The sequence below is a fragment of the Apostichopus japonicus genome, chromosome 2, assembly GCF_037975245.1.
Source record: "Apostichopus japonicus isolate 1M-3 chromosome 2, ASM3797524v1, whole genome shotgun sequence".
NCBI lineage: Eukaryota > Metazoa > Echinodermata > Holothuroidea > Aspidochirotida > Stichopodidae > Apostichopus > Apostichopus japonicus.
The window spans coordinates 11,369,249-11,396,050 of NC_092562.1; the positions used below are offsets into that span (position 1 = coordinate 11,369,249).

The 26,802-nt window shown below is 38.5% G+C and overlaps 1 protein-coding gene across 6 annotated transcripts in view; it reads left to right on the forward strand.

Annotated features, from left to right (window-relative positions):
• Positions 1 to 3,656: 3,656 nt before the first annotated feature.
• Positions 3,657 to 26,802, forward strand: part of LOC139977965 (single-stranded DNA-binding protein 3-like) — a 95,536-nt gene continuing 72,390 nt past the window's right edge. For 4 of the 6 annotated variants that reach the window (XM_071987814.1, XM_071987817.1, XM_071987815.1 and 1 more), the window contains exons 1-4: positions 3,658 to 3,806; positions 4,057 to 4,129; positions 15,305 to 15,366; positions 17,079 to 17,163. In XM_071987814.1, coding sequence (XP_071843915.1) covers positions 3,751 to 3,806; positions 4,057 to 4,129; positions 15,305 to 15,366; positions 17,079 to 17,163 — 276 coding nt within the window. In that variant the 5' untranslated portion in view covers positions 3,658 to 3,750. Of the gene's footprint in view, positions 3,807 to 4,056; positions 4,130 to 15,304; positions 15,367 to 17,078; positions 17,164 to 26,802 lie in introns of all 6 variants that reach the window. The other 2 variants (XM_071987849.1, XM_071987839.1) reach the window with 1 other exon arrangement.

Genomic DNA, 26,802 nt, shown 5'->3' on the forward strand with positions numbered 1-26,802 from the left:
ATTGTAAATGAAGACACCATATGCATGTTAAAATTTGCAGCATGCACCTGAACTTTAGTTAGCAAGTAAGTTGTGAACACTCTAGATACAGAAGGAGGGGGTGGGGGTACTCATGTAGTTCATTTATGAAATGTTATTCATATGATCAAAATGAAAGGAGGAATTCCATTTCTTACTAAACCTTCAATATGTGAGGTAACATAAGATTATTTTCGATAATGTACCAAATTCAAGACAAAAACCTACGCCGAAAGTTATGGTAGGCCTATATTAGCTACCCACCCCCCCCCCCTCCTTTTTTTGCGTTGTCGTGTGTAACTGATATGGTAGTCTTAAGCTATATTACATTTTCACGCAGATACAGTATAAGCAAACCATTTACTTGGAGACAGTGAATGCTTTAGTCAGCATTATATATGTAATTACGATTGAATTAATTATTGCTTGAGTACCTCAGTTGTAAACCAAACATAGAAAATATCAAAAGTGGGATGGAACCTATATATTCAGATTGATAGTGGAAAAACTGAAGAAAACTCAACGCGTTATCGTTTAAAAAGGAAAGATGTATACAACACAGATTAAACTTACAAAAGTTATCTTACAGAATTGTGCATGATAATTGGTTGGTACCGTATCATCCTCAGGAGTGAATCTTATGGACAGGGGCGTAACGAGGAATTTGCCAAGGGAGGGCGAAAACTGTAGCAGCTGTAGCAAACTATCTAAGCGTAGCGCCACCATGTATTGGCGCGAAGCGTACAAATTTTTTTTTGTTGCCGAAAATGCCTCCCAGATCACTGGAAATGGCACGTCCCAGGCCTGGTAAGTTGCATCTAAGCATTTTTTATTTTAAAATTACTAGCGATATCATCAAAAAATAATAAAAAAATATGCTCAAGGGGGGGGGGCGGTTTCCCCCTTCGCCCCTTGGCTACGCACCTGCCGATGGGTTCTGGGGAGGGGGGAGGTGTACCCCTTTCAATCTCACACATACACACAACACAAATAAAAGTAGCTATTAGCACAAGCACAATTTTGCTTGTTGGACCTAATTATTAGGATAACTACGTATACCTCAGGATGCACCTTTTTCACGTGTATTGTTTTTTCTGAGGGAGAAGCCCCAAGCAGCCTTATCTCTATATGGGATTCGGCTTTCAACTAACAGACATCCACACCCCCTCCTTTTGAAAATCCTGGATCTGTCACTGATCACACAGAGCCGTGCTCACCAACTTCGTTGTCTAAGCAGGGAGTTGTTATGGAACAACTCAACAACTTCCAACTTCCGTGTAACAACTCCCTTGTCTAGGGGGGGGGGGCAATTTGCTATACCAACGATGATCGGATTATAGGCTGAAAATTGGAGTGACTACCGTATGCCGTACATTCAGAGGTGTTCATGGTTGCGTGTTTGTTTCTACGGGAGGGTGGGGGAGGGGGGTTATGGGATGGCGCGACGCGTGAAATATGCATATGATGATGCACTCACAGCAATATGAAACGACTGATCTGCATAGTCCAGGTTCTGTACGTACAGACGTTATATAAACTGAACATTTGTCTCCCTGTGTTACTTGGATTACAGACGAAGCAATTTGCACTGTAGTGTTATTAACCTGTTCGCATCAGTACCGTACTACTTGTGGATATCAGTTTGAACATTCACGATGCTGCCAAATTGAACATGTTACTTATATCAAGTACTGTTGCAACGGCCCTCTAACTTCCTAAAAAGGCTTAACCATGTTGCGTCTTGGTTAGTCATAAATGTCGGTGTGCGGGATTTGTAGGGGTGGGGGGGGGGGGCTAGGGTGAGGGAGGGGTGAGTTTCTTGTCCACTCAGAATATTATCAGCCCTACATGGATTTCGGGTTTCACTGAATGCGATGGTGTATGTGCCATGTTGAATTCAGAAATGAAGCTTTCACTCAAGAGCCCGAGAATGAAACGAAATTAAAAGGGGCTGGGGAAGGAGGAGGAGGGGCGTACAGAGGCAATGTAGCTCCCATTCAGCAGTTCATCTAATTACTTGTAAGGGTAAAAATTATCTGAATCGATGGGGCAAGTAGTACCCGGCCCGAAACCTCTATCCCCCTCCCCCTCCCCTTACGCACAGTGTACCTCCGCACAACCCCCACCCCAAGGGTTTTGTGTATGCCATGCATGAGGGAGTTGTAGCGCATCCTTCAATGTTATGACGTTTATTTTTCACGTCTTTTGTACGAACGTTACCCTAAAGAACAATTAAGCTACAGAGAATTTAATATAAGGGAATGTAAATGGAAGACTTTCATGGGACTAAGTCTTGCCTATAGGATTTTCTCCCGATTACTTAATTTGACTCTTCTAATACCTTTACCTTTTCACATCGAGGTGTTCAATGGAACGTTTAAGGTCGCTTTGAAGTATAATAATGTACACAGAGAAGCTCAGCCATATACTAAGACCCATCAAATAGATATTTCGAGGGAGTGAGACATTAAGTCGGATCGGCAATTCTGCCTTCGTTACTAGCGACGCTAGCCCCGCCTCCTTGTTGTCCCGTAACGGTTTCTAGTAAATAATGTTGATTTTCCCTGCCTCGTACATACTGTGCGCTTCAACTGTAAAATGTTGTCTGTGAAGTTTGTTGGTTTCCTCGTAGTACATCATTACGTATATACAGCTACCTACCTGAATTGCGCAAAACTCGTTTCAATTCCGGCGCACTAGAAACAAAGCTAATTTATGCCTAGTCTAACTTACTATAATAATTCAAACGGTCATTTGTAGTAAGAGTTCTGTTATACAGCAACCACGAAGTGGTAATTATTTGACGGATCGTAATTTCGAGCGCCGTCGTCGGCGACTGGTTGTATACAATTGATCGCTAAATGCGCGATAAAAATGTTGAATAAATTACAATTTTGAGGCCATTTTGATCGGTGCTGCTGTGATAATAGACATGATGAATTATATTTCTTCTGTCAGGCTGACATTAACTACCGTAAGACTTTTGCCTGTTATTTATCATTTGATGCACATGCGGGGTAGGCTATAAACGTCGGAAGTAGACGATCTCTTTACTTTTCATAACAAACTCCCTGGTTAGAAGTCCCGCTCTAGTAAGGCCTATTAGTCGTGCCCGTTACCAATTTATTTTAGTGAGTTCGTTTGCACAATAGCCACATATCCCTATACATCGGCCTCACCACCCCATCCCCCACCTCTACCACACACGCAATCCAACACACATGGGCTCATGTACGTGTGTACGGCAGGCCTTCCAATGGCCTTGTTCCCCTAAAGGCGATATTGATGTACCGATCATAGAATAGGGCCACGATTTTCTTTAAAAATTGAGCCGCGGTTCCTAATCCCTCACATTCAAACTAGATTTTTAGAAAACATTTTATTTAAATGTTTAACATTTTCACACTTAATCCAATTGTACTAGACAATATAATAACCTTTTACGTAAATATAACTTAAGAAATAATGTAGCGGTAGGTGCAATGTTAGCTATGTGCTACTGCGTTGTAAAGAAATGACAGTTTATGCAGTGGTAATTTTACAGCACGTAGTTCCCTGCACTTTCTCCTACTGAAGCTTGACGGTTTCTAAGCCCTTCACTAGGTCTATTAATTATCCAACCAATCATACGGCGCTGCTCGTCAGGTCGAAAAATCTGTTGTCATACCAACAGGGTCAAGCCCGACCTTGATTGTAGCCTTTGACAGATGCGTGACAGGCCATCTCATCAGCATGTTCCCCAAAGGGAAGGGTTCAACGGTACCCTCAGATAGTCAAGCCAGAGAAAAGTAAGTTAATAAAACTACTGTGTTTCTGATAACTTTAGCAGCATCATATTGTCTTATTTGTCTTCCAATTGTTTATTGGAAAGGAGATATCATAGATGTATTTTTGATGCCATTGTGCCTTACACGTACGTACATTTGTGTGTGTTGAAGGTACCGCCAGATTGTGCAAAACCAGTGCATTACGAAGTATCAAGTTAGAATGATTACAGGACATATGCAAATGAAAGCCTTTCTTTTCCTTCTGATTTAGATTAGCCCTGTATGTTTACGAATATCTGCTCCATGTCGGGGCACAGAAAACAGCACAGACTTTTCTCACAGAGGTAAGATTCTAGTTACTCCAGTACAGTTTTAAATGGTCTATGTTGTTGTGCAGTAGGTTAGTCTCTCACCCAGTCGTTTTCATTAAGGGACATAGCGAAAGTAGAAAAATGGGTTCAAAATCCTGTGTGTCTTTGAGAAATGTATATATCCATTGATAGGGTTGCTGTATCATAAAGAAAATAGAATGAAGTACATTCTGCAAGTTAACATGTGTCCTTATTTGCAGATTTCTGAGACCTAGGGTAACTTAAGGCCTAATCTAGCTAAATGATTGATCAAATAATAAGTCGATAGGCTAGCCTTGCATTAATGATGTCCTATTACCATTATAGCCTACTGTAGCAGACCCATTGATGTAGGCCTACAAAAGGCCCTAGGGACTGTTGGCTGGTATTTTATTTTCTTGCCAGGCAAGGTTCATAATAGTTGTATCACATAGTAATGTGAAGATATGCTATGATAATAGCCTATATGACATTGAATCAGTGTGTTAATTTATGTCTGCACAGATACTGTGTAGCAAGGTCCTTAATAATGCCATACAAAGGCCATACTGCACTGGTTTTGTTTACTTACAAGGCACCTCGACACATTGCTGGCCAGTACAGTAGCTCTTTGTGCATCCTGTGGATTGTGTTAAATGTATTACAGTTTGGAATATTACACAATATTGGCTAGGTCTGTATAACTAAGGTATGGTAATGACTTACCAAATTGCTGTAGGTCTACTCTCAGACAGTCCCACAGTATGATTACAGTACTTTGTAGCAAATGTTGGCCAAGATGGATGATAAGTGTTGAAATACTTATGTCGGGTTACAATATTTCCTGATTAGTCTGCATTGTGCCACTTTGTGTAGTGAAATGTTTTGTCCCCCAGGAAGAGTAAATTGTCCTGATATCTGATGTTAAAAATATCACTTTTTTTTACCAATTCACAAACCATGAAAAGTATGAACTGTTTCAGAAACATGATATGACCATTTTCAACATACTAGCATGATTGATGGCTCAATGTTAGTACCACAACGTACAAGCTTGGCTGGAGTAGCTGTGTAATGTGGTCTGCATTGTTGCAACAAGTACAATACTAACACTAGTGTTAATGCAGATATTTAGTGATGTTAGTACAAACATCAACATCAGTTAGGGAAGGTTTGCCAATTTAACCGACGATCATCTCCGGCCCAGCTGTTACTACCTAGCGTAATGACACAGAAACTAGCTGGTAATGAGTCACGCTTGAAACCACACATTTTCTAGCTTCCAAGAGGCTGTGGACAGTTGCATGCACTGACTATGAGTCCAAAAATTAAGCCCCTAAAACAAAAGAAGACCAGACAATGAGCTGTCAATTCGGTCCAGGATGTACACAAAAGGATCATAGAATTCTCTGCAGGGTCAAGAATTTTTTATCAATGAACAGCGTGTTAATTTAGTGGTCATCGGAGACGACCAAAATAACTGGCGTGCAATAAAACTTGTCAAATCGTGATGTACTGGTTGCTCGATTTTTTTTAGATTTCTTTTAGAAAAGGTTGGTTAATGTTCAGAGAAATGAATGGAAAGAAAGTCACAGAAACAGTCGTGTAAACAGAACACCATGTAACACAGCATTTAACAAAAGTTGCCAAGACGGGATTTCCCGCAATAAAGATTCAGTTAAATTCCAATTGGGATTTTTTTTATAGTTATCCCGTCTATCATCCGTCATAACATCCCGTAAATTTCCTTGTCAGTCTTCCCTTATAAGAAATCAACGAATAAAAAAAAAATTTGCTTCAATCATGCACATTTACAGCTTTAACTATGAGAGCAAAGCACTTGCTATGGGCTATCAGAGCCAGCTGCTTGATGACAACAAAGATCACACCTGCATTCTACGAACTTTGCCTAAACTCTGCCACAAATCTCGGACCACATGGTAGCCTAACACCACACTAATCAATAGGGAAATCTAGCCTATCCATCTATTTCTTCGCTGAAATTGTGACGCAGTTAGCTGGAACTAAAATATCTGTGGAATACTTTCATTATTGCTGCTATCTTCGACCACATGGTAGCCTCACACCACACTAAGTCAATGGGAAAATCTTGCCTGACCATCGGTTTGCAAAAAAAAAAACACAAGTTGCGTAGCCTTGTTACAAATTTCAATTAGCTGGAAATCGGCAGTTGTTTAGAAGGTATACATACATGTGCTATAATCTTGAAGAGAAAATGTAGTATTTTACGTACCCGGGGGCTGTGGCGATGGATTGAGGTTGTAACTTTGAGTACTTTTCACCAGTATAATATTTCGTTTTCGGTGGTGATGTTATCCACACACATAAAAAAGAAGTACATGTCTAAAATAAAGGGCAACTTCGGCAAAGGAAATAAGTGCTTTCTATTTCAGTTGATATGGTTCTGGGTTTTTTGTCGTATATTTGTAAATAAGTCTTACACAATCAATTAAAAATACACAACACTTGGTATTACTATTTACTTCTTCATGAATCAAAACATCATCTAGAAAAGTAAGGAAACTAAGGAAAAAAAGATGGTTCAGTGTTAGTGCATGAGATTCATTTTTGAACAGGAAAAGAAGTCAGAAAGTATTTTGACACATTCAAATTCGAAAACAGTGTATCATGATTTCAACTTATTCTTGAAAATAAATCACAGACCAGGAAAAGCCAAGTACAGCTTTTGTTTACTAACAATAGCAGCGCTTCTCTGTTGAGAACAGGATGCTCATTACAAAGGGTCCGTGGATGTGTGCACTCAAGTGTGAGCGATATGCAGGCTTCACAATGAGTAGTGGTGTGCTGCCGGCTGGGCCGGGGATGATCGGCGGTTAAATTTGCGAACCTTCCCTTAGACCATACAGCTAAGCTAGTACCGATGCGGTGTCCCACTTTACAAACAAAATACTGTACATGGTAACCTTAAAGTACCTGATGTAATGTTTAGCAACTCTCAGTGAAACAACGCACAGTCCTTACCTTTCAGTGTATGTTCCAAGCAGAGACCACTATAAGAAATAACAGGTCTTAAATTTGATATTACCAAGAAACTCTTCTTGTTACAAAGAAAATTTTACAATCTTGTCAGTAGACTTAGAGGAATACTGTTTCCCCACAAATTGTAGTTGATAGGGAATATGTTTGGTATGGATTGAAACATTTGTAGGCAAAGTTCTAACTGTAGTGTGCACACTACATATTTTCCTTTCTGAACAAAAATTCTGGCTGGAATGTGACATCCTATTGCTTGCCAACAAAATGAATATAACTATAGATACTTTACTTCCAACTATCAGGCTGATAAACAGCCGGATACCAACTGAATAGCTTCTAAAGGCAAAAACTATAGTAAGTATAGTACATGTACTTTTTTTGTATTTCCTTATGTAGAGCAAGCTTCAGTTTACACGCAATGTGAAGATCATGGGAATACAATTCAGAAAACAATATATTCAGTATGATTTCAAATAGTACATTGGCACAATCACCCCTATGTCAAAGTCCTCTTCTATGATAAATATGAACTGGCATTATAGAAGGGTACATGTGTTGCACTAACATTTTATGCAATTTCAGATGCAATATTACTGTACATGCATAGGTATTATACATGAGGATTGCATAGCAATCCAGTGGTATTTGTCTACCAGTGTATTGCTTGTAACATGTCTGAACAGTAATTTTATGTCTAGAGTTATACTGTGTGACTGAGCTGATTAAGTACTGTTTTCAGGGTTTTCAGGTGCCTGTTAAATACTGTTTCTGAGATCTCATCTGACTTTTGCAAGCTCATCTAAGTTGATTGATACTAACCAAGGAACATATCTGAACATTGCAACAGTTTCCATTAAATGAGACCAATGGGCATTTCCATACCCCCAGACTTCATGGAGACTGCCTTTTTTTGCATCATTTGGGTCGTACTGCAACAATAGAACTGCACAAGAGATCTTGAGTGGTCAGATATACTCCCTTCGATTGACAGTAGAAATTCCTACCAGAGTAGTGACTTCCTCTCTTTGTGGTTCACACCTGGTGATACATAATTTGTTTTCTTTTGTGCAGTCTTCCCATACAAGATACTGACAACGCTGTTGTGACTGTGGGGCTGTTTGTAAGATTTTCAAGACCAGAACAGCCATCACAGTGTTGTCGTGATGTTACAAAACTCGATGATCTTCATCAATGATTTGATGTTTTTGTGATCCTGATGTTGTTGCCAAAGTAGCCTTATTGATAATTGCAAACATCTTAAAAAAACAACCAAAATATTGCAAAGCAAGATGCTTTACTTTTAAGTCAGATCAAAGATATTTATGCTAATGAATGATGTCATTAATCAGATAATCCTGCAATAGAAATGGAAATTTCTGTAATGTTGCTGACATTGTCATTTCTTCATTTCCTATGAGTTTGTTGGAAAAGAAATGCGGTGTCAGAATTAGAATACAAAGTTTTTCCATGCCACGAATTACAGACTTTGCTGGCAACAAAGTGAAAATTTGTGAAGTTTTGATTCCTAGCCAAAGGCCAAAAAGAGATCTAGAAAATGGTGATGACGTGTACATGTGTACACATGTGTATGTGACGCTTGACTCGTAAAACACGATAACTCACCAAGGGTTATGCATGAACTTCAAACTTGACATGTAGATTTCCCTTTCATTATTGAGCAAGGTCAAAGGTTACTTGAGGTCACCAGTGGGCAAAAATATGTTAACCTTGTAAACAAGCTTACTGAACATCCATAGCATCTTTAATGACATAGATGGAAGGTGCCCCTTGCTAAGTACTACACTTTGAGCAGATGTTGATAGAGGTCAGAGTTCATTTCATGTCAACAGGAGGCAAAAATCTGAAAACCTTGTAAACTAGTTAACTCAGTAATTGTAGCTTTGATGAATCCCATTTTTGGAATGTAGGTGCCTTGCAGTACGGTCTCGGTTACTTTCGTTTTCCGGAAGGTCAAAGGTCATTTGAGGTCCAATATATGTATGTCAAAGTCTTAAAATCCTTGCACTCATGATAATTTCAAAAGGAAAGCTGCTATGAAGCTCATACTCAGAATGTACTGTACAGTACACCCACCTTAGTCCATACAAGAGCTGTAATGTTTTTTGAAGCTCTAGGTTGAATGTCTATACTGACAAACGAAAACTCAAAAGGAAAGCTTGGATGAACCTCATACTTGGTATGATGGTGTTTCACAGTGACTTGGTTGCTTTGTTTTTGGGCGAACATAGTTGGGTCAACTACTGCTCAGGTTTAGTATGTGAAGATTCTGTTGATAGAGAGTTGATACTCTTGAGTTGGGTGACTTACAGAAATAAACACACTTGACCCTTGTCAGTTCCACACTCTGAGGGGTCAACAGGTTATATCAAATGGCTCCTAAATTGGCCTTAAAATCCCTGTAATACAGTTATGTAGGAGATGATTTGGTCCCCCACCCTCCCTGCAGTAAGTTGTCATAATATTCCATCTAGGGAATAAACAACTTCCTTTCATTAATGTCCATTTTTAAAGGGGTCACAGCCATTACAGCACTGATTTGTGAGCTCCATTAGGTACAGCAATTTCCATGTTTCTGTATAGTAGTGTGTAGTGTTACTATTTACAGTAAGTTACTCTGGATATTGAAACATTTTGGCATTAAGCTTGTATTGTAAAATTCTTTTCAGTGACTTAATTGATTGATGCCCACTAGTGAGTATTATTAGAAATGTGATGGTTTAGGGAGTTGGAAATCTCTTATGATACCCACTTGCAGTGCTAGGACAAATTTTACTCATCTTGCTATGCATCATCAGGTGTAGTAGTGTAGTTGAGTTGAGTTGGAATTTTACCGCAAGGGATCACAAAGCCTTCTGGCTTTCTGGTTATGTGTCAGAAATAAGAGACTGAGGTTTAATATTTTTAGACTATTTTCACACTGATATCGATCCATTGCACAGTGTGTGCGGGTAAACCAATCATTGTGACCGGATTTTACCGAGTCGAAAGTAGGCATGGCTTGTAAACTGTAATTTGTTGTACCATATCTTGCAACATCATTTGTCTATGTTATATCAATATTTTGCTGCAACCTGCTCAGCTGTAAGGGCTTGTAATAAATGGCATTCAATCCTTGTTCAAAACAAGAGACAATCTTCTTCATACCAAATGGGCATTATGCTTTTTTGTTCTGGTGCAAGGTTTGCAATCCCAGCTCAGACAATAAATGTTAAATTGCAAGGCTTTCCAGTCCCTGATCATCTGCACTGTTGTATGGATGGGCATTTTATAAGATCCCCATTACTGTGCAAACTATGAGGCCCTAAATTGTAAGAATTTCAGTTCAGAGCAAGTCCTAGCGTTTTGGAAGATTTCCATCCATGATGACTCTTCGGACTAAGAGGCTTTTTGTAAGGTTTGCAGTCCCTATTCTATCATTGAACTATAGATGCAAGATTCAACTCTTTGCTTGAATCAAAGCAAAACACTTTTATTTGAATAAATTAATGAGGCATGGGGTATAACACATCTGTGACTTATGATGCCATGGGTCAAAGGTCGGAGGTCAAAGGAGAAAACACAAACAGTCATTACACTATATATATACATGTAAGAAAATTACAAAATAACCAAAACACTCAAACCCATGTATGATATCAGAGTCTCAAAGTTTATACTGTATTAGTGTAAAATTGCTAAGGACACAGTCAGTGAAGGTCAAAGTTTAGAAAGCTGTGAATTCTTAAACCTGGACTACTGTAGTTTGTGACTGGGCCCCTGATGTACAGTAGTTCCTCTGAGCTATATGACATACTGATTCATAAGGTTCAAAAGTTAGAGTTCAAAGGTCAAGAACTAAAACCATGGATTTTCTCCTTATACAAGTATTTATAGTACCAAAATTAAAAAGTGGCAAGAAACCTCAAACACTTGTAAGATATCAGAATCTTTTCCAGTTTATTGTCGTATTTGTAAGTGTGAATTTACACCAAATGTCACATGGTCAATGGAGACCAATGGTCAAACTTGGCCAGATTTGGTAAAAGACATGCATGTCTCAAAGTCCTTTGTACCATTAAGTCTGATGGACTTGGTGCCTGGACATCGGCTGTAGCGCCTTTGTAATAAATGACTTTGCTGGGTCAAGGGTCATAAATAAACATCCCTCGCTATAAATGCAAATTATACCAATATGACAATATGGCTGTGTCATGCTCCTGTACAAGTGCGAAATATTGTCCGTTTCAGTCAAAGGTTAAAAAGTACATGTTGCAAACTCCACTTACAGGGTTCGGTTTCTTCCGGAAGAAACCTATTTCTTCCGGGGACCTGGAGGAAACTGGAAGAAACCTGTTTCTTCCGGGTTTCTTTCAGTTTCTTTGGGAAGAAACCGGAAGAAACTGTGAAAATTTGCATGTATACGCAGCACAACCCACATACATGATATGTACAGAGACAAATAGTTTACCACTATCTGACTGAAATGCATACCATTGAAACCATCAAAATATGATATTTTTGTTTTGATTATAATTTTGGGTTGTTTTTCTACACCAAAAGATGTTTGCTTATGAATCACAATATGATTGAAAGACTACTTATCATCTTGCGATCAACCAGAATTGTGTAACTGGCCATACTGTATGATTGATTAACCATGATTAGCCCATGCACTGAGGATTTAATACAATGAACACCAAGAAAATGAAAGAAAAGAAAAATGCTAGTAGCCAATTACTATATTGTGTACAGTATATGCTGGAAGCAGGTCATGTGCTTCAAACCTAGATATAGACTACCTAGATGACACGATAGGGCTCCTTGTCCATTTATTACATAGTTAGAAATCATTGCAGGTTTTTATGAAACATTATCAAAAGTTTTTCCCCAAAAAATGAGTTTCTTCCATTTTGTCCGGTTTTTAAGCGGTTTTTTTCCACCCCGGAAGAAACCTGCGAACCATGTGACCACTTACAAAGTCTATAAAGGCTGAATGTGCTGAAAACTTGTTAAATGGTATACTGTATTATAACAATATGTTATGGGGGTGCTCATGTAACCACATTTTGGGATGATTCGAGATCAACAGCTTCTTCAGCTCCCTCACTTGTTGAAAAGCTTGAACCAGTACCTCTGTAACAGGAAGTCAAGTTGTACAGTATCTATGATAAGCAAGATTTATATATATTCTTGCTGGTATGTGACTAGTCTCACTGCCCTCACAATATGTTTCCTGAATGCTATACTGTAGATATGAACTACTGTACTGTATGAACCAGAATTTGTACATTGCTCATGTAAGGCATTTTGCCTATATAGATAGCCACTGTACAGCAGTACTACAGTATCTCAGTAATTGATGATTTCAAATTGTGTTGTGACTTTTAAAAAAGCAATTCTTTAAGCATGCCTTGAATTTAGTACTTAACATTAAACATTAACCTATGTCCTTGCAACCAAATCATTAAAAATTACTACACTCTGTTGTAGCTGTTATCTATAGGTCTGTTCCTGCAAATTACAGTATGTGACCTCATTAGCATTATTATGAACGCAGGATTCTGCGTCCGTGATGCAATGTTTTTTCAGGCGGACGCAAAAATCTCCAAAAATGGTTGCATCCGGTGGACGCAAACTTTGTCTTTGAGAAACAAACCCAAGTACACTCTCACAACTAGCTTTTTTTTACGAGATGGAAACTTTTTCGGGGCCTTGCCAAATTGCTGCAAGGTCAAAGCATTGAGCTATGACGTATTTGGCGACTAGGGAAGTAGAAGGGCGGTTGAAAGAGGTGCTGGGCGGTGAAAAGAGGGGCGGGGCAGGCCGCAACGGTAAACCAGTGAAGCTAGGGCACTGAACCATCTGCCCTATATATTGTGTAGAACATTCACAAAGTATATAGACAATGATACGATCGCATCTTTACAACTACACTAGTAAAGTTCAGTAGGTCATACAATAAACGCAATTGACCAGTGTTTGATTGGGACGCAAGCTTTTTACACGGGAACTGCGGGAAACAAAGTTTTTTTGGGGACTTGTGTTCCTGGGATGCAAACATTTTGTCTGTGGTAGCATTACTGCCTCATTGATGAATGTTTTCAGTTATTAGTGAAATATTTATTTCTATACTCTAATTTACTGTGTCTCTTGCAATCTGAGGACTGTGTGTAAGTTCAAGTGGTAGATGATGAACCTGACAGCTCTCCCACCAGCAGTGATACACGCTGGCAACATAATTACTCAAGTATGCAATGGAACAGTAGGAGCAAGCAGTCATGGTATTTTATTCCAAAATTTAGTCGTGCATTGCCTATTTATATAAGATTAAAATTATTTATAGGTACTCAATGATCCAAGTGTGACAATTGCAGGTAAACATTTCAATCACGCATTCCACTTGTTTGCTGACAGAATATAAGAAAAAAAATGTTTTTCTTGTTTGTGGTCTTATGTACTTTGAGGTAATGTAAAAAAGAAATGCTTTGTAACCATGTATTTCCAACCAACAAGCTAAACAACTGTGAGCATGTAACATGTACACTAGTGTGTAATTTAAATGGACATTAGTTCTCCTTAGCTGGATACAAACAAATCCTTACTTTTGTGGTAATACTGGTGAAAACTCACTCTTCATCAACCAAGGTCACAAATGTTGAAACCTGTGGTATGTACTGTGCAGTAGGTGGCTTAGAGTCTCACTCAAAGAGAAGCAGATTTATACAGACCTTATTACTTACTGTACAGAATGTACAGTAAGCTGCCTGCCTGTTGGATGATGGTGGGTAAATTAGAATTTCATATTTGGTATTGTTGAAATAAGCATGTAATATTTATGAGTTACTCTTTATTTGTGAGGTTTCCATCAGTGGAACACAGAGCAAGATAATGTTAATATGATACACCTTTTCTTGACAAACTTGTGTGATTACTGTGCAGCAAAATGACAGCCCTGAATTTGTATTTGAAAGGTCAAAGGTCACTGAACAACTTTCTCTCTGAGAGATGTGCCATGTGTCTGTTAAGAAAGTAGTGCTCAGAGATTTAACCCACTAAATTTATATTGCAATTTGATGGCCACAATCTTCTGGTCTGCAAACAAAGAGGTCAGTGAACTCTAGCAACATGAACAAGGGCAATGAGACATTGCAGAACGAAGATTAATGATTTAATTCATACCTTTAATTTTCATCTGAGTGAGAGTTTTTGAAGTCAGAAGATTTCCTTTGTCCTTCTTTTCTCACCTACTACTACAAGCACTGCATCCATGAGAACCTAATGATTACCGGTTGTACTGTCTTGTTAGGCTAGCCTAGCCTAGTGTGAAGTATCTAGTGTAGTCCAGTATTGGAAGTTAGCTTGGGAGGGTAGGTTGTTGAACAGTGGTTGACTTTGGTTTCAACGAAGGTTTGAAACCAAAGCAGTGAGGTTTGGACTATTTTGATGCTTTCAATGCTTTTGCTATCATATCAGCCGACGATGCCATTCTTGATGTAAACATGTTCGAATAATTCTGTGAGATTGATACTTTTCCGTGAGAACTGTAATTTGCATGAAGTTGATTGCACTCAATCAGTGTTGTAGCCAGGAGAAAGTGAGTGCTGGCTAATTTGAAGAGAGTGGCGGCTAATTTGTCTGACGATGGCGAGCGAAGCCAGCCCGCGAGCATAGCGAGCCCTACTCTGCGTGAGGTCCAGGGGACCTTGGTGGGGTTCGAGGGGCGAAGCCCCGAAGCTACAGGGTTTTAGTTGATTTCAATGGCTCTAGGCGGCTCTATTCTACCCCTATTTTGATTTGGTTTTGTTCAGGCTAGAGAATCGGACTACAGTATTCTATATTCTTATTCAGAATAGTAATATTTTGGGTAAATTATTTCGAGTTTGACACAGGTAATTTTCAGTGTATTTAGATTTCATTTATTCCAAGATTCACTGATTTTTGTGATGGTCGGTAGGAAGCTTGAGTGGCGGTCGGTAGGATGCTGATTTACTCTGAGTGCCGGTCGGTAAGCACTAGTGGCGATTACGCCCGACCGGCGCCAACCGGCGTGGCTACAACACTGCACTCAATCCAAGAGTAAAATCCCACTCTGTCCATTCTTTTAATACAGCTTTGATCTTGGGATGCTTCAGTGTGTCTTACTATTCACTTAACTTTTTTTGTCTTTTACAGATTAGGTGGGAGAAAAACATAACATTAGGAGAGCCACCAGGGTTCTTACATTCATGGTGGTGGTAAGTAACACTCACTTGTTGGTTTTAATTGAAAGCTACTGTATGATTATCTGTCTATTATGATGTTCTGTATACTATGTACAGACAAGTTATAAGATTCACTATTTTAGACCTCGACCCTGCAAAGAAAATGCTGGCATTCAGCTGTGAACCAGCGATCAACCCCCCACCCCCCCCCAAATTTTTCATTACAATGTCCCTGGAATATGGTTGATAAATATGATGGTTGGCTCTGCATTCCCCCTTGCCACAAGTTTTTCGATTTTGGCTTGAAGAGGCGACAGTGCTATGCTTAGATTGGTACACAGGACCACTGTGTCCAACTTATTACGTTACTTTGACTTAAAAAGATAAGTTGACATTCGTTTTATCATAATTTCTAAAAACGATCTCATGATCCGTTGAAAAATCCTTTGCTACCCAAACATCGGTTGCTTACCATCGTTGTAGCTGGTGCTATCTTTGCTTATCAACCTGCTCCTGGGATATGATGACATTTTCATTGTCCGGTACCTTGCGTGCACTACCCGGAGAATAATTTAGTGTAACTTGCCTTACTAATTTTTTTTAGGATTATCAATTTTATTTAAATCACGTACTGTAAATATACTGATGATAGTATGACTTTTGTGTACACAAAAAGTGCTACACATATTTACATTTAACATAGCAATACCGGATAAATGATTCCCTGCTACCCTAGTAGTACTTAGTAGTACAGTGTAATGTTACTGTCAGGTACACAGTTCCACTGTCTACAGTACTTAAGCAGTCTACATATAAAAACTGGCTTACTGCATCTCCATCATGAATCTAATCTCATGAAAGTAAAAAGAGAGTTGAAGGTCACAAAAAGCTTGTGAATGACAATCTGGCATGGTGGCATGGAAAGTTATTTAAAATGTCTGGCAATGATGGCATGGAAAGTTATTAAAAAATGTTAAAATTTGCAGGTATTTCAAACAAGTCACAATGTCAGTGGCTTCTTCCAGACCTTTATGAACTAGTTCTATTTACCATAAATGTACAATGGCTTACTTAAAGCAGCTGGCTGCAGTTAACCACAGTTACTTAAGATGGACAATTTTAAACCAGATTTCCTCCAGTGACTAATCAGTACAGACTTTTCTCAAAGTAATGTTTCTGAGGAATTTTTTATCTGAAAGGTTAAATTACAGTGATAGGGTAATTCGTTGTAGTACAGGTCATTATCCATTAACATTGTAACATCACTGGCCAATGCAGTTGGCCGGACAGGAGAGGGCAAGTCTTCATTGAACATTGTTGTCTAGATGCGTAAGCTAGTGTAAGTGGAACTGGTCAATTTGAAACAGTAACACATAGTCTTAACCCGTGGCGTCCATACAGTCAGAGGGGGCGGATGCCCCCCTGACGGACTCAAATGGACTGCTGGCACCCTTTTCAGCTTTTTACTTTTTCACGATTATTGACTTTTTTATTGCGCTCTCAAATACCTATTGACATTTGTCACATTTTGTTGGTGTAATTTTCTGACACCTATTTATTCTTCGTTTATCTGCAAATTAGTAAGGCCCGGAAAGGGTCATTTCCGGCGATCTAGGGAGTATCCAACCTGTGGTGGCGCTCCGCTCCGCTCTCCCTGACCAATACCCCTACCTGTAGCTCTGCCACTGGTCTTAACATTCAGATAGTACTAACATGTGCGTTAATTGTTCTTTTCCACTACACAGTGTATTTTGGGATTTATACTGTGCTGCACCGGAGAGGAGAGATACATGTGAACACTCAAGTGAAGCAAAAGCTTTTCATGACTATGTGAGTATAATTTTCTTACTTTGTACGGTCTGAGATGCTTTCAGCTTGGTTCCCGGAGAAAAGGGAATTTGGGTTTCGTGAATATCTTGTTGAGGTGTAAACCAGCATAGATAAGAATGGATGCTTATAAGTGCCAGTAAGACAGGCACAAATGTTACCTGTACAGACTCTCTGAGAACTGAATTGTGCATATTAGTAATTATCATACAGGTTTGATGGGTTCAAAGGCAACTCACTAAAATTGAAAATACCTTGTCTAGTTGTCTACAGTACTTTGAAGGTAATTCTGTGAGAGTTATTTTGCTGACAGAGAAAATATATAACCAGACTCTTTGTGCTTTGAGTGTGGACTTTAATTAGCTATAAATTTCCAGTGGTTTTTAACAGCTAGGCCCACTCTCCTTTGATAATCTACTTTTGAGAAGTCAGCTCGGGGTGAAGCAGCTTGAATGCCATCAGGCCCCCCCCCCTCCACCCCAAAAAAAGTTGATTGCAAAAGGACATTATGTGAACACAATGTTGGATTTCATCTTCAGAGCTGTATAGTTTTCATTGACATTGTTAACCTCATGTGCAGTAGTATAGCTAGATATTTTCTCAAAGAACTGAATAGAGAGTGAAACTGGACTGGCATTTCTTTTCCCCGGGGATAATAGTACACGGTAAATATTTACAAAGCTGTTGCTTTTACAAGCTGTTGCTTGTTGAGTGGGAACATTTTCAGGGGTCAAAGGCAAAGTTGACCAGGAATTGAAATTTGTTAAAGTGGAAAAGTTAAACGACAGAATTTCCGACTCCACCTTCAAAAGTACTGCAGGGGGAAGTAGACAGAACGTAGACCTCTCTTTAGTGTCCAATCCTGTATTGATCTATTGTGCTACTGGTATTTTCTCCATATTTAATCAACTTTTATCTCATAGCAGTCAAGGGCACATGTACCATGTCATCATGTGCTGGTCGGTTTTTCTGCGCCCCCCCCAAATCTACTATCAACTCTCCACATTCAAATCGTACATCAGACAAGAAAAACAGGAAAAAATTGTGTTCCAGTGTGCACGACTAAGTACTAAACTTAGCTTACTTATTGTTGGTAAATGGCTGCAATATATTTCAACGATATTTGTGATGAGCTAGTATTTGCCGATTTTCTTCATATCTGCATGATTTCTGGGCTTGCCTCAATCAGGTGCTGAGTATGCAGATATATATTATTACACAATCTGAAAAGGATGAACTCTCATTTAACACATGTTGTAAGGGGGGGGGGGATCTTGGAGACATGAAAGTTTTATGTAATTGAAAGGATATTCTGGTTGCTGACGATAATTTAGCAAAATTTAAATGCTAGAAATTGTCAGCGTCTTAAGGCCAAGACCACATCCTCGTGGCATTTTGTATCACCGAGATATATGTACTTTTGTAATTCTGTTGGTAAATTGTGAGTGCAAAAGCAGAGGGAACTATGTGGTCACATCAGTTAGCTGGAAACGGTCTTGTTTTTGCTCTATAATTTATTTAACACAATCATGGAGGAAAATAATGTTTCTACAAAATTCAGAGTACAGAAATTTTACAGAGAAAACATTTCAAACATGTCAAAGAAAAATATAACAAGGGAGGAGATTATAATAGGAAAAAATAAAGCTTTAGAATATATGTGACATCACAGACCACCGACTGTGAACCATTCCCCGGAAAAAGAATGAGAGTTTAGCCTGCCAAAATAGGTTACATTGGATCAAACCATCTCGAGTTAGGGACAAGAATGTATAGTGGAATATTTTTCTTTTCCATACAGTATGTGTTGCCTGCTAGTGGAATATCCCTTTAAGCCTGTTTATGCTCTGCAAGCTGGTGCAGACTGTATGTACTTGCTTATATGTTTCAAGTTACATGAAGAGATTTGATGGTTTTGATGGTACTGTTGTTGGCCACTTACAAATAATGCTTTACTGTTGCTTTGGATTTAAATAAAGCAAGTAAGCTGGTTGTGGGAAGGACAACATAAATTTTTTAATATACCAATTTTCAGCCTAGATACTATAAGTGATCATTCCAATATTTAGTACAAGACATATATGTAAGGTGTGGTTGTCCTTTAGATATGATATGGTGCATTCTTTGACTATGAATTAGGTCTTTACTCACAGTAGGTCTACACATAAGGTTGTACTAGTAAGTACTAGTAAGTACTTTTTTACTAACTATTTTTGTGGGGTTGAAAATAAGGGGAGGGGGGGGGGGTGAGTGATGCCCAACATGTTTCTGGATCTGCACCTGGCTTCTTGTGCTTCCCACAATGGGATCATACCATTTTCCAATGTAAAGGGAAAGGCTATAGTGAGCGAAAAAATTTACAAACTTCGTCTTTTCGCTTACCAAGATTGCTTCAGGAATGATGAAAATAAGGTTTGGAAACATGAAATAGGACAGCACGGAAAAGAAAAATTCTGTAGTGGATTAAGCATTTAACAACCTGCCCATTAGGAGCTGCGGAATGATTCTAAAATTTTACATCTAGGCCTCCTAGAACTGGGAGGGTTGTCCAATTAATTATATGTGAACATTAGGGTGCCTTGGCATTCCAAGTCATGAAGGCTAAGTGTGGTTGAGTACACAAAATTTGCAAAACCGGTAATCATAGTGTTATTGTTAACCCTAGAGTATTATGTGAATACATGTTTTTGTTTATTTTTTGTTTCCATTCTAATCAGTGTATGCCCGATCATATGATACATGTATGTGAATATTTACACGATATGGATGTCCTGTACTTGGTGTCATAATTGCCTGGTACGGAGGGTTCGAGAAACTCTCTCGCATTCGAAGCTTGACCCGAGCTTTGGCCGAAGTATCTGTTTCAAATTGTGTCAAGCTGTTTTAAGAGCATTCTTCCTCCCCTCCTGTGAGAGGAAGGTTGGTAAACTGTTCTTCATCAGGTTTAAAGCTTTTGTTAGAACTGTGATCCAGAAACTGTTGACATGGCCCCTAGGGAATGTAAATAGAAGCTGCTTCGGAGGGACGCAGCGAGGTTGATAAAACTCTGCTGCTGCCTGTGCGGTCTACCTTCCCTCCACCGCTGCTACTGCCGCAATGGCCTTATCATACTGCTGCTACGCTTCAGAAGCTACTCATTTGAGGCTTTGTTTCAAAATGGTGATATCCTATGAAGCCTTGACAGAATCTAGGGAGGATTTTAGGATATATCATCTCTCAATGTATGACTGTTTGTGAGCGTCAGAATTGGGACAGGAAAGACTGCAAAGGTCTGAGAGGGAGAGGGGGGAGGGAGGGATGGGGGGAGATGAGAGATACTTCAGTATCCGATTAACAGTGAATAACGGTCGTTCTAAATAATTGATAAAACCTTGGAAACCCAGGCTTATCCGAATTTATGCGGAAAGACCTCCCGCTTTATGTTGTGTAGCACTATCTTTGGTGAACTCATACAAATTACTTGAACAGATTATTGGTGGAGAGTGGATAGCACATTTAAAATAATGGGAACAATCTGTATATTGGTAATATCAAAGCATTGCTACAAGTGCACAATTAGAGCCAAATTCAGTGATACTTCCATCCATTCAGAAGTACATGGTTTATATATATATGCCTGATGTTGTTGTGGGAATCCTTGTGTAACATGCAAGGGCCATCATTCATCAAATGTTGCAGGAAATCTAGACTTACATGGTTCATCATTTTCTGACAGTTTCTATGGGCCTTGTTGGCTAATTGGCAAATATTTTAGTATGTCCACGGTCTGTCCACAGTCTAGTACTTGTTGACAGAACTTTGCTCATTATAATGAAAGGACCGGAAACAGATAGAAAAGGTGTCTTAAAAGACCTGGCACATTGTGCGAAAATTGATTTCATGCACCCCACATAGCAAATGAGCTCCCTTACATTCGTAAACTGCCATATGCGTAAGATCTATAAAACAGTAGTTTTCCTTCATTGGCGTTACTGCATGGGGTATGTGCAGTAGTTGTCCTATATGCTACCTACCACATATGAAGAATTTAGTTATGAATTATATAAACTCGTTTGCAAGATATATGCTACAGGTACAGTAGGTTTAGAACTGTTCTTTGTCTTTCTGGGGAACTATCATAAATTTGTGTTTACCATAGTGCAGTATTTTAAAAACTAAAATACATGTATAACTGTCATTATTTAATAGGCACAGTGGTTGCTTAGTATCTATAAACTTGACACCCTCTGTAAGGATCATACCAGTATTATTGTTAACCTTTGGCACAAGAGATCCTTAAGCTCGCTCATTACTCTGTACAAAATCTGTACTTTGACTTTGTATCATTATTAAACAAATAAAAAAGCAAGTGCAACATACCACACAATTTACTTTTGGGACACTACTATATATATGTACTGTATGTAGTACTCCACACTACATCATTACAAGGCTATGTACAGTACAGTAAGCAGTACTTACCAAAATGCCAACGTATAAAATAGCATATATACACACATTAAGATTTCTCCGAGGCACTGAGTGAATTCTTCTGTTTCACTGGTTATGACTCAGGCACTGGTTTTTTTTTCTCTTTCTTCTTTTATGTTAGCTAGCTTAAAGGAGCATGTAACCAGAGAAGCTTAAACAATTCTTTTTATTTTTTGTAGAGAGTACATTTTCATATATATGCATACAGTAGTAGTGACCTGTTATGTTATAAGATCAACTTTTCTAATTTTACTGTAGAAAGTATTGAAGGAGGAAGTCATGATTTAAAAAAATAAAACGATATTGGGAGACCTTTTAGAGCTTTGTTGCTGCTAAACCTTTATTGGGTGATGTTGCTAGCGAGACAGAAAAATTTACAGTAGTCAGAAACCTTCAGTTTGTAAATCGCACCAGTTGGAAATGTAACATAAATATCAAGATCTTTTAAAAGTGTATACAATCTTTTCAATGATATACCAGATGATAAATATGATTCATTAGAGTAAATTAAAGACTGTAGTACTATGAACCGGAAATAAATTAGCAATGAAATCATCATTGCTGTGGTTAAAGCAGGTACCGTATTGTGTTTTGTTGTACTGTAGCTCAATCAGATTTCCTGCATTTGTAAGTGTTATATCTAGCTGTAATGTCAAAATGAAAGTACATCTTTCATGAGTTTGAGCACGTACCGGGAAAAACAAACATCAAACCTGAAGTTGATAGAACTTTTCATTTGAAGCTTCCATAGCATATATTTAAACATTGAAAACAGGAACTTTTATTTTGTTGCATTTGACCGATAATCTGACCAGACTCATCAAGCATTATTTGAGTAAGGTTAGGAACTTAGGACACTCATTTAGATATTTTACATCAAGTGATTGATTTTGATGCTGAATATTCTGTTGTTCGGACACTTTTCCTTTCGTAAATTAGTACTAATAACATACCGGCCGAAATACAAGGAAAAGAAAAGAAAAGATAAGATGAAACAAATTAGAAAACGTGAAACATTTTTTACTTTTACTTATTATTTGAAATGTGACTTGACTGACAAGCCAATGAACCACTGATATGGGATTTGTGTTGTTTGTTTGCGAAAAGCATCAACATAAAACTTTATCATCAATATCAAACTTACGCATGCTGAACAGTTTAAGTTGAATGATAGGCTACTTTACATTTAATGGGAAAAGGCAATTATGTTATTCAACTGGTACAGGGTAAAAGCCTAGTGCACTTTCTGGGGAGTTGAAAATGGTTTTAAGAAGTGATTTTTAAGTAACCCTGAAGCAACGTATTTACTTCGCTCCTTGCTTACCTGCCTCCTCACAACCTAAAAACTCTTGTCCTACTGTGTCCAGAGTGAACTGGTAACCTTTTAAGACTGCGCCCTCTATGGCCGAACCTCCGGCCAATGACCTCCTTTCTCATTCTACCACCCAAAGTGTCTAGAACGTTTGTTTTGTGCTCGGATTTCGACCCAATTTGCTCGGAAAAAGTTCTGTTAAGATTAGGTCCTTTTTTGGTGTTTTCGGAAGGAAGAATAAGTTGTCATATTTCATATGCATCCCGATAAGTACAGTGATGTATCCTTTTGATTGGGAAGGTTTCTTGGGGGAAGTTTGGGAGCCGTTCCTTTTGTTTTGTATTGCATGGGTATGGGTAGCGGTTCTGAGAATCGCTACCCCCTAGTTTGCCTGCCCTTTACCTGTTGAATTAAAACCATCACTTGTCACTTAGTGTTATTAGTGTTAACAGATTATTATAATTATATTATTAGTGTTCACAAATATGCTGTGCTTTCCTGGGATATTAAATAGATTTGTGTTAGATACAGTACATACAGTACAGCACAGAATAACTTTTACATCATACAGGTTGATTGATTTTGGTGAAATTTGGATTGAAAGTACTCGATACTAAAATTCTCTACAAATGTAGTCCATTGGCAGACCAGGAATTCATAACTTTCATTTCTATTAATATACTGACAAAAAGAAAACAACAAAAGAAAAAAAACAACGAAAGAAAAAGAATTGCCGTCGGAGACGACAGTGACAGAAAAACAACGAAAGAAAAAGAAATGGATGTTGGATATATTTCCTGTCAGACTTTTTACATGTCGTCAATACCAGTCAGGACTGTGGAAAACATGTATGGGCAGACCAAAAATATAGAATTGAGTGGAATCGGTAATCACTTTGCTTAATGAATGTTAAATTATGTAGGCTGTCTGAATTTGACAAAAAGAAAATTGTAATCTTATGTCGAGCTGTACCCGGGGAAGGTTCCATCATCAGACACTTTTTTTCCCCGTCTTGCTCGCCAAGAGGCCGTAAACAAAGAGATGTAGTATTATTCCGACCGATTGATAACGGTGGGTCTACTTCTACACCGGCAAGGAATAGCTTTAGTCTGTATGTAGCCAAATGGCCTTGAATGACTGTCCCTGTCATGACGTTGAACACAGAGAATGCAATAGAGAAAATTACTGCAGAAAGAGTGTGGTGAGTAGGCTAATTAGTTTCTCTAAACTCTCCAATTTTTGGCTCACAGAACAAAGCAGCATCTATCCCATCGTTACGACCTAAGACGGGCTGCATCTTAATCGAGATCACATGGTTTTAATTTATTCTTGGGCCGTTAGTAAACTGTAAGACTGCCGTTTGGAAAAATTGCAACGTAGTGTCACTTTGTATGTGTGATGCGAGCCCAAAATTGATAAAATCATCAGTGCTGAAACATGTCGGGTAACTGCACTCTGTAGATGCTTCGTTTCGATATGAATACCCACGAAACACCCTTATATGCAGTTGTATAGGTAATCGAATGATCAAGCCAACGTTTGTGAAACATGTTATATGGTGGTCCACAGATGTATAACCCTTGCCCTTCATTTATTTGCCAGAAATTTTTATTTTAAGATGAATATTTTGTTTAAAAGTACTGCCGTTGAATCTTAAGGGGAAGAGTGCCCCACCTCCGTAATAATAATTTTTGTGTAGCAATTTCAGGTTCACATTGTTTCGTCATTATATAGGGAGAAATAATGACGGAATTTGCTATCGTTCTCAGCATGCAGAACAATGGACTACATTTAGCTATATATAATATGGATCAAGCAGCTTCTTATGACACCAATGCTTTGTCTGATCTTAATTGACTTTTCATGTCAGTCCATCCCACAGCATTTCTTTCTCTTTGTAATTCATGAAAGACAAAAAGATGTTTGTGCCAAGAGCAAGTCTTTGTTTGTTGTACGTAGATGTGTTTCTTTCTCTCTCTCTCACTGCTTCCATTCTTCTTTTAATAGTGGCTCAGTCGAAACGATTGATGATTTCCTGTAGTAGTGCTTTGATGAGCTCTGTTGAAAATAGAACATGGCATATGGGTTGTTTCTTTGTGTAGTCCCAGTTGTAAACTTGACCAGTAATCCGCCTATTGCATAACCTCTGTGGTCTTTGGAATTGTTGAAACTAATCATCATGTCACACAGACAAAGGCTGTTAAAATCTGGCCTGGTGGAAGAGCTTTTGGGAGGGAGGGAATTAGTGGTTCACACTGGTTAGTTAAGTAAACTCAGGTCAACTTTTGAACAAATTGTAAATTGGGATGTGATCTCACTTTAAATGATTGTTGGAAGGGAAAATATTTCTGAATTTACTAAATTAAATGGGTATCAAAAATTTTATTTCTTGAGTTACAAGTAACAACTGTTTCAAATCTTCACTTGGTTGAAACCACTGTCCAAACAGCCATATATAATATTGTAAAATAGTGATTAAAATCTGTTTCCTGGTCTGTATTGATTTAATAACTTCCCCAGAAGATTGAAAATTTGATCAATATAATTGAACTGTAAACATGTACTGGACAAATAGCAGGTCTTCAAAGACATTCAGCTGATTAGTATCTGGTCTGTTACTCTTCCATATTCTTTAGTTCTAAAGTAATTTTATGTCACCTATATCATTTGGGTATTGTCTGAGAGGGGGGAGGGGGATGTGGGAAAGGGGAGGGGATGTGGGAAAGGGGATGGGGATGTGGGAAAGGGGATGTGGCATATAAGAGGAATATCAGACTGTCCCAGATTGTCTTGTATTCATGGTCATAACCCTTGCAAGGCAAATTAGTATCGGTCGTCCAGTTGCTTGAGACGAGCAAATATATGTTTGGACAACCACCACCAACTCTGAAAGTCGTCTGTCCGACAAACAGACTCACAAACGACAAGTTGTTTACATTAAGTTCTGATTGCATTGTAACATCTACTCCCAAATAGGTACATTGGTATCATCCTTAAAGCAGGTGTTCTGTTAACCAAACCTACTCCTCTCCTACAGGTCACATATTGGTCATTGTTACTATCCTATGCCTTTTTGGGAGAGAGAGAGGGGGGGGGGGGGGGAGGACAACGAAGTTTGTTGTTCACACAACTAAAAGTAAGGCCTGGTTGTCTCAGACAATATCTGTCGAAATTTTCCTTGCTTTTGCATTGCATGAAACCTATAAATTTACAACACTTTGGCTATGAAGATGCAGGAACAAATGACATAATTAATAGTGTAATAAAGAATCTCTCAGAAGCTGCAATTGTGTGACATTGGATTACGCTCTGGTCAAGTCCTGTTCTGTAGTATGCACAAAATGCAGATTATAGTAAGTCATCTGTTATATGGCTGGAACAAGTTTTGATAAACTTTTACAGTGTCATTATAAAATGTCAATATACCAAATAGTAACTTGTGACATGTTTCCAATTCAATCCCATATATCCCAGTTTATAAATTTGTTTTACACAGGTTTACATTGCTTTCATGTCGTGTAAAAAATGTTCTTCAGATTTTGAGTCCACAGTTCAGTATTTGTAAGACCCTTCAATACTGTATAAATGTGTCATTCAATATACAAAAAATTTACTTAGTTCCTTGCTTAGCTGTTTCCCCACAACCTTAGCACTCTCGTTCTATTGTGCCTAGAAGGAACTGGTAACCTTTTAACACTGTGCACACCCTCTACGTCCGGCCCTCAATGCTAAATTACTGTAAATAAAGTGGATTTTACATTTAATCTGGTTCCATTTGGGACACATCACACTTTGTGTTCCGTACAGTACCATACTAAACAAGCTGGAAGACTTGAACAAGATCACAAAATTAAGCTCCA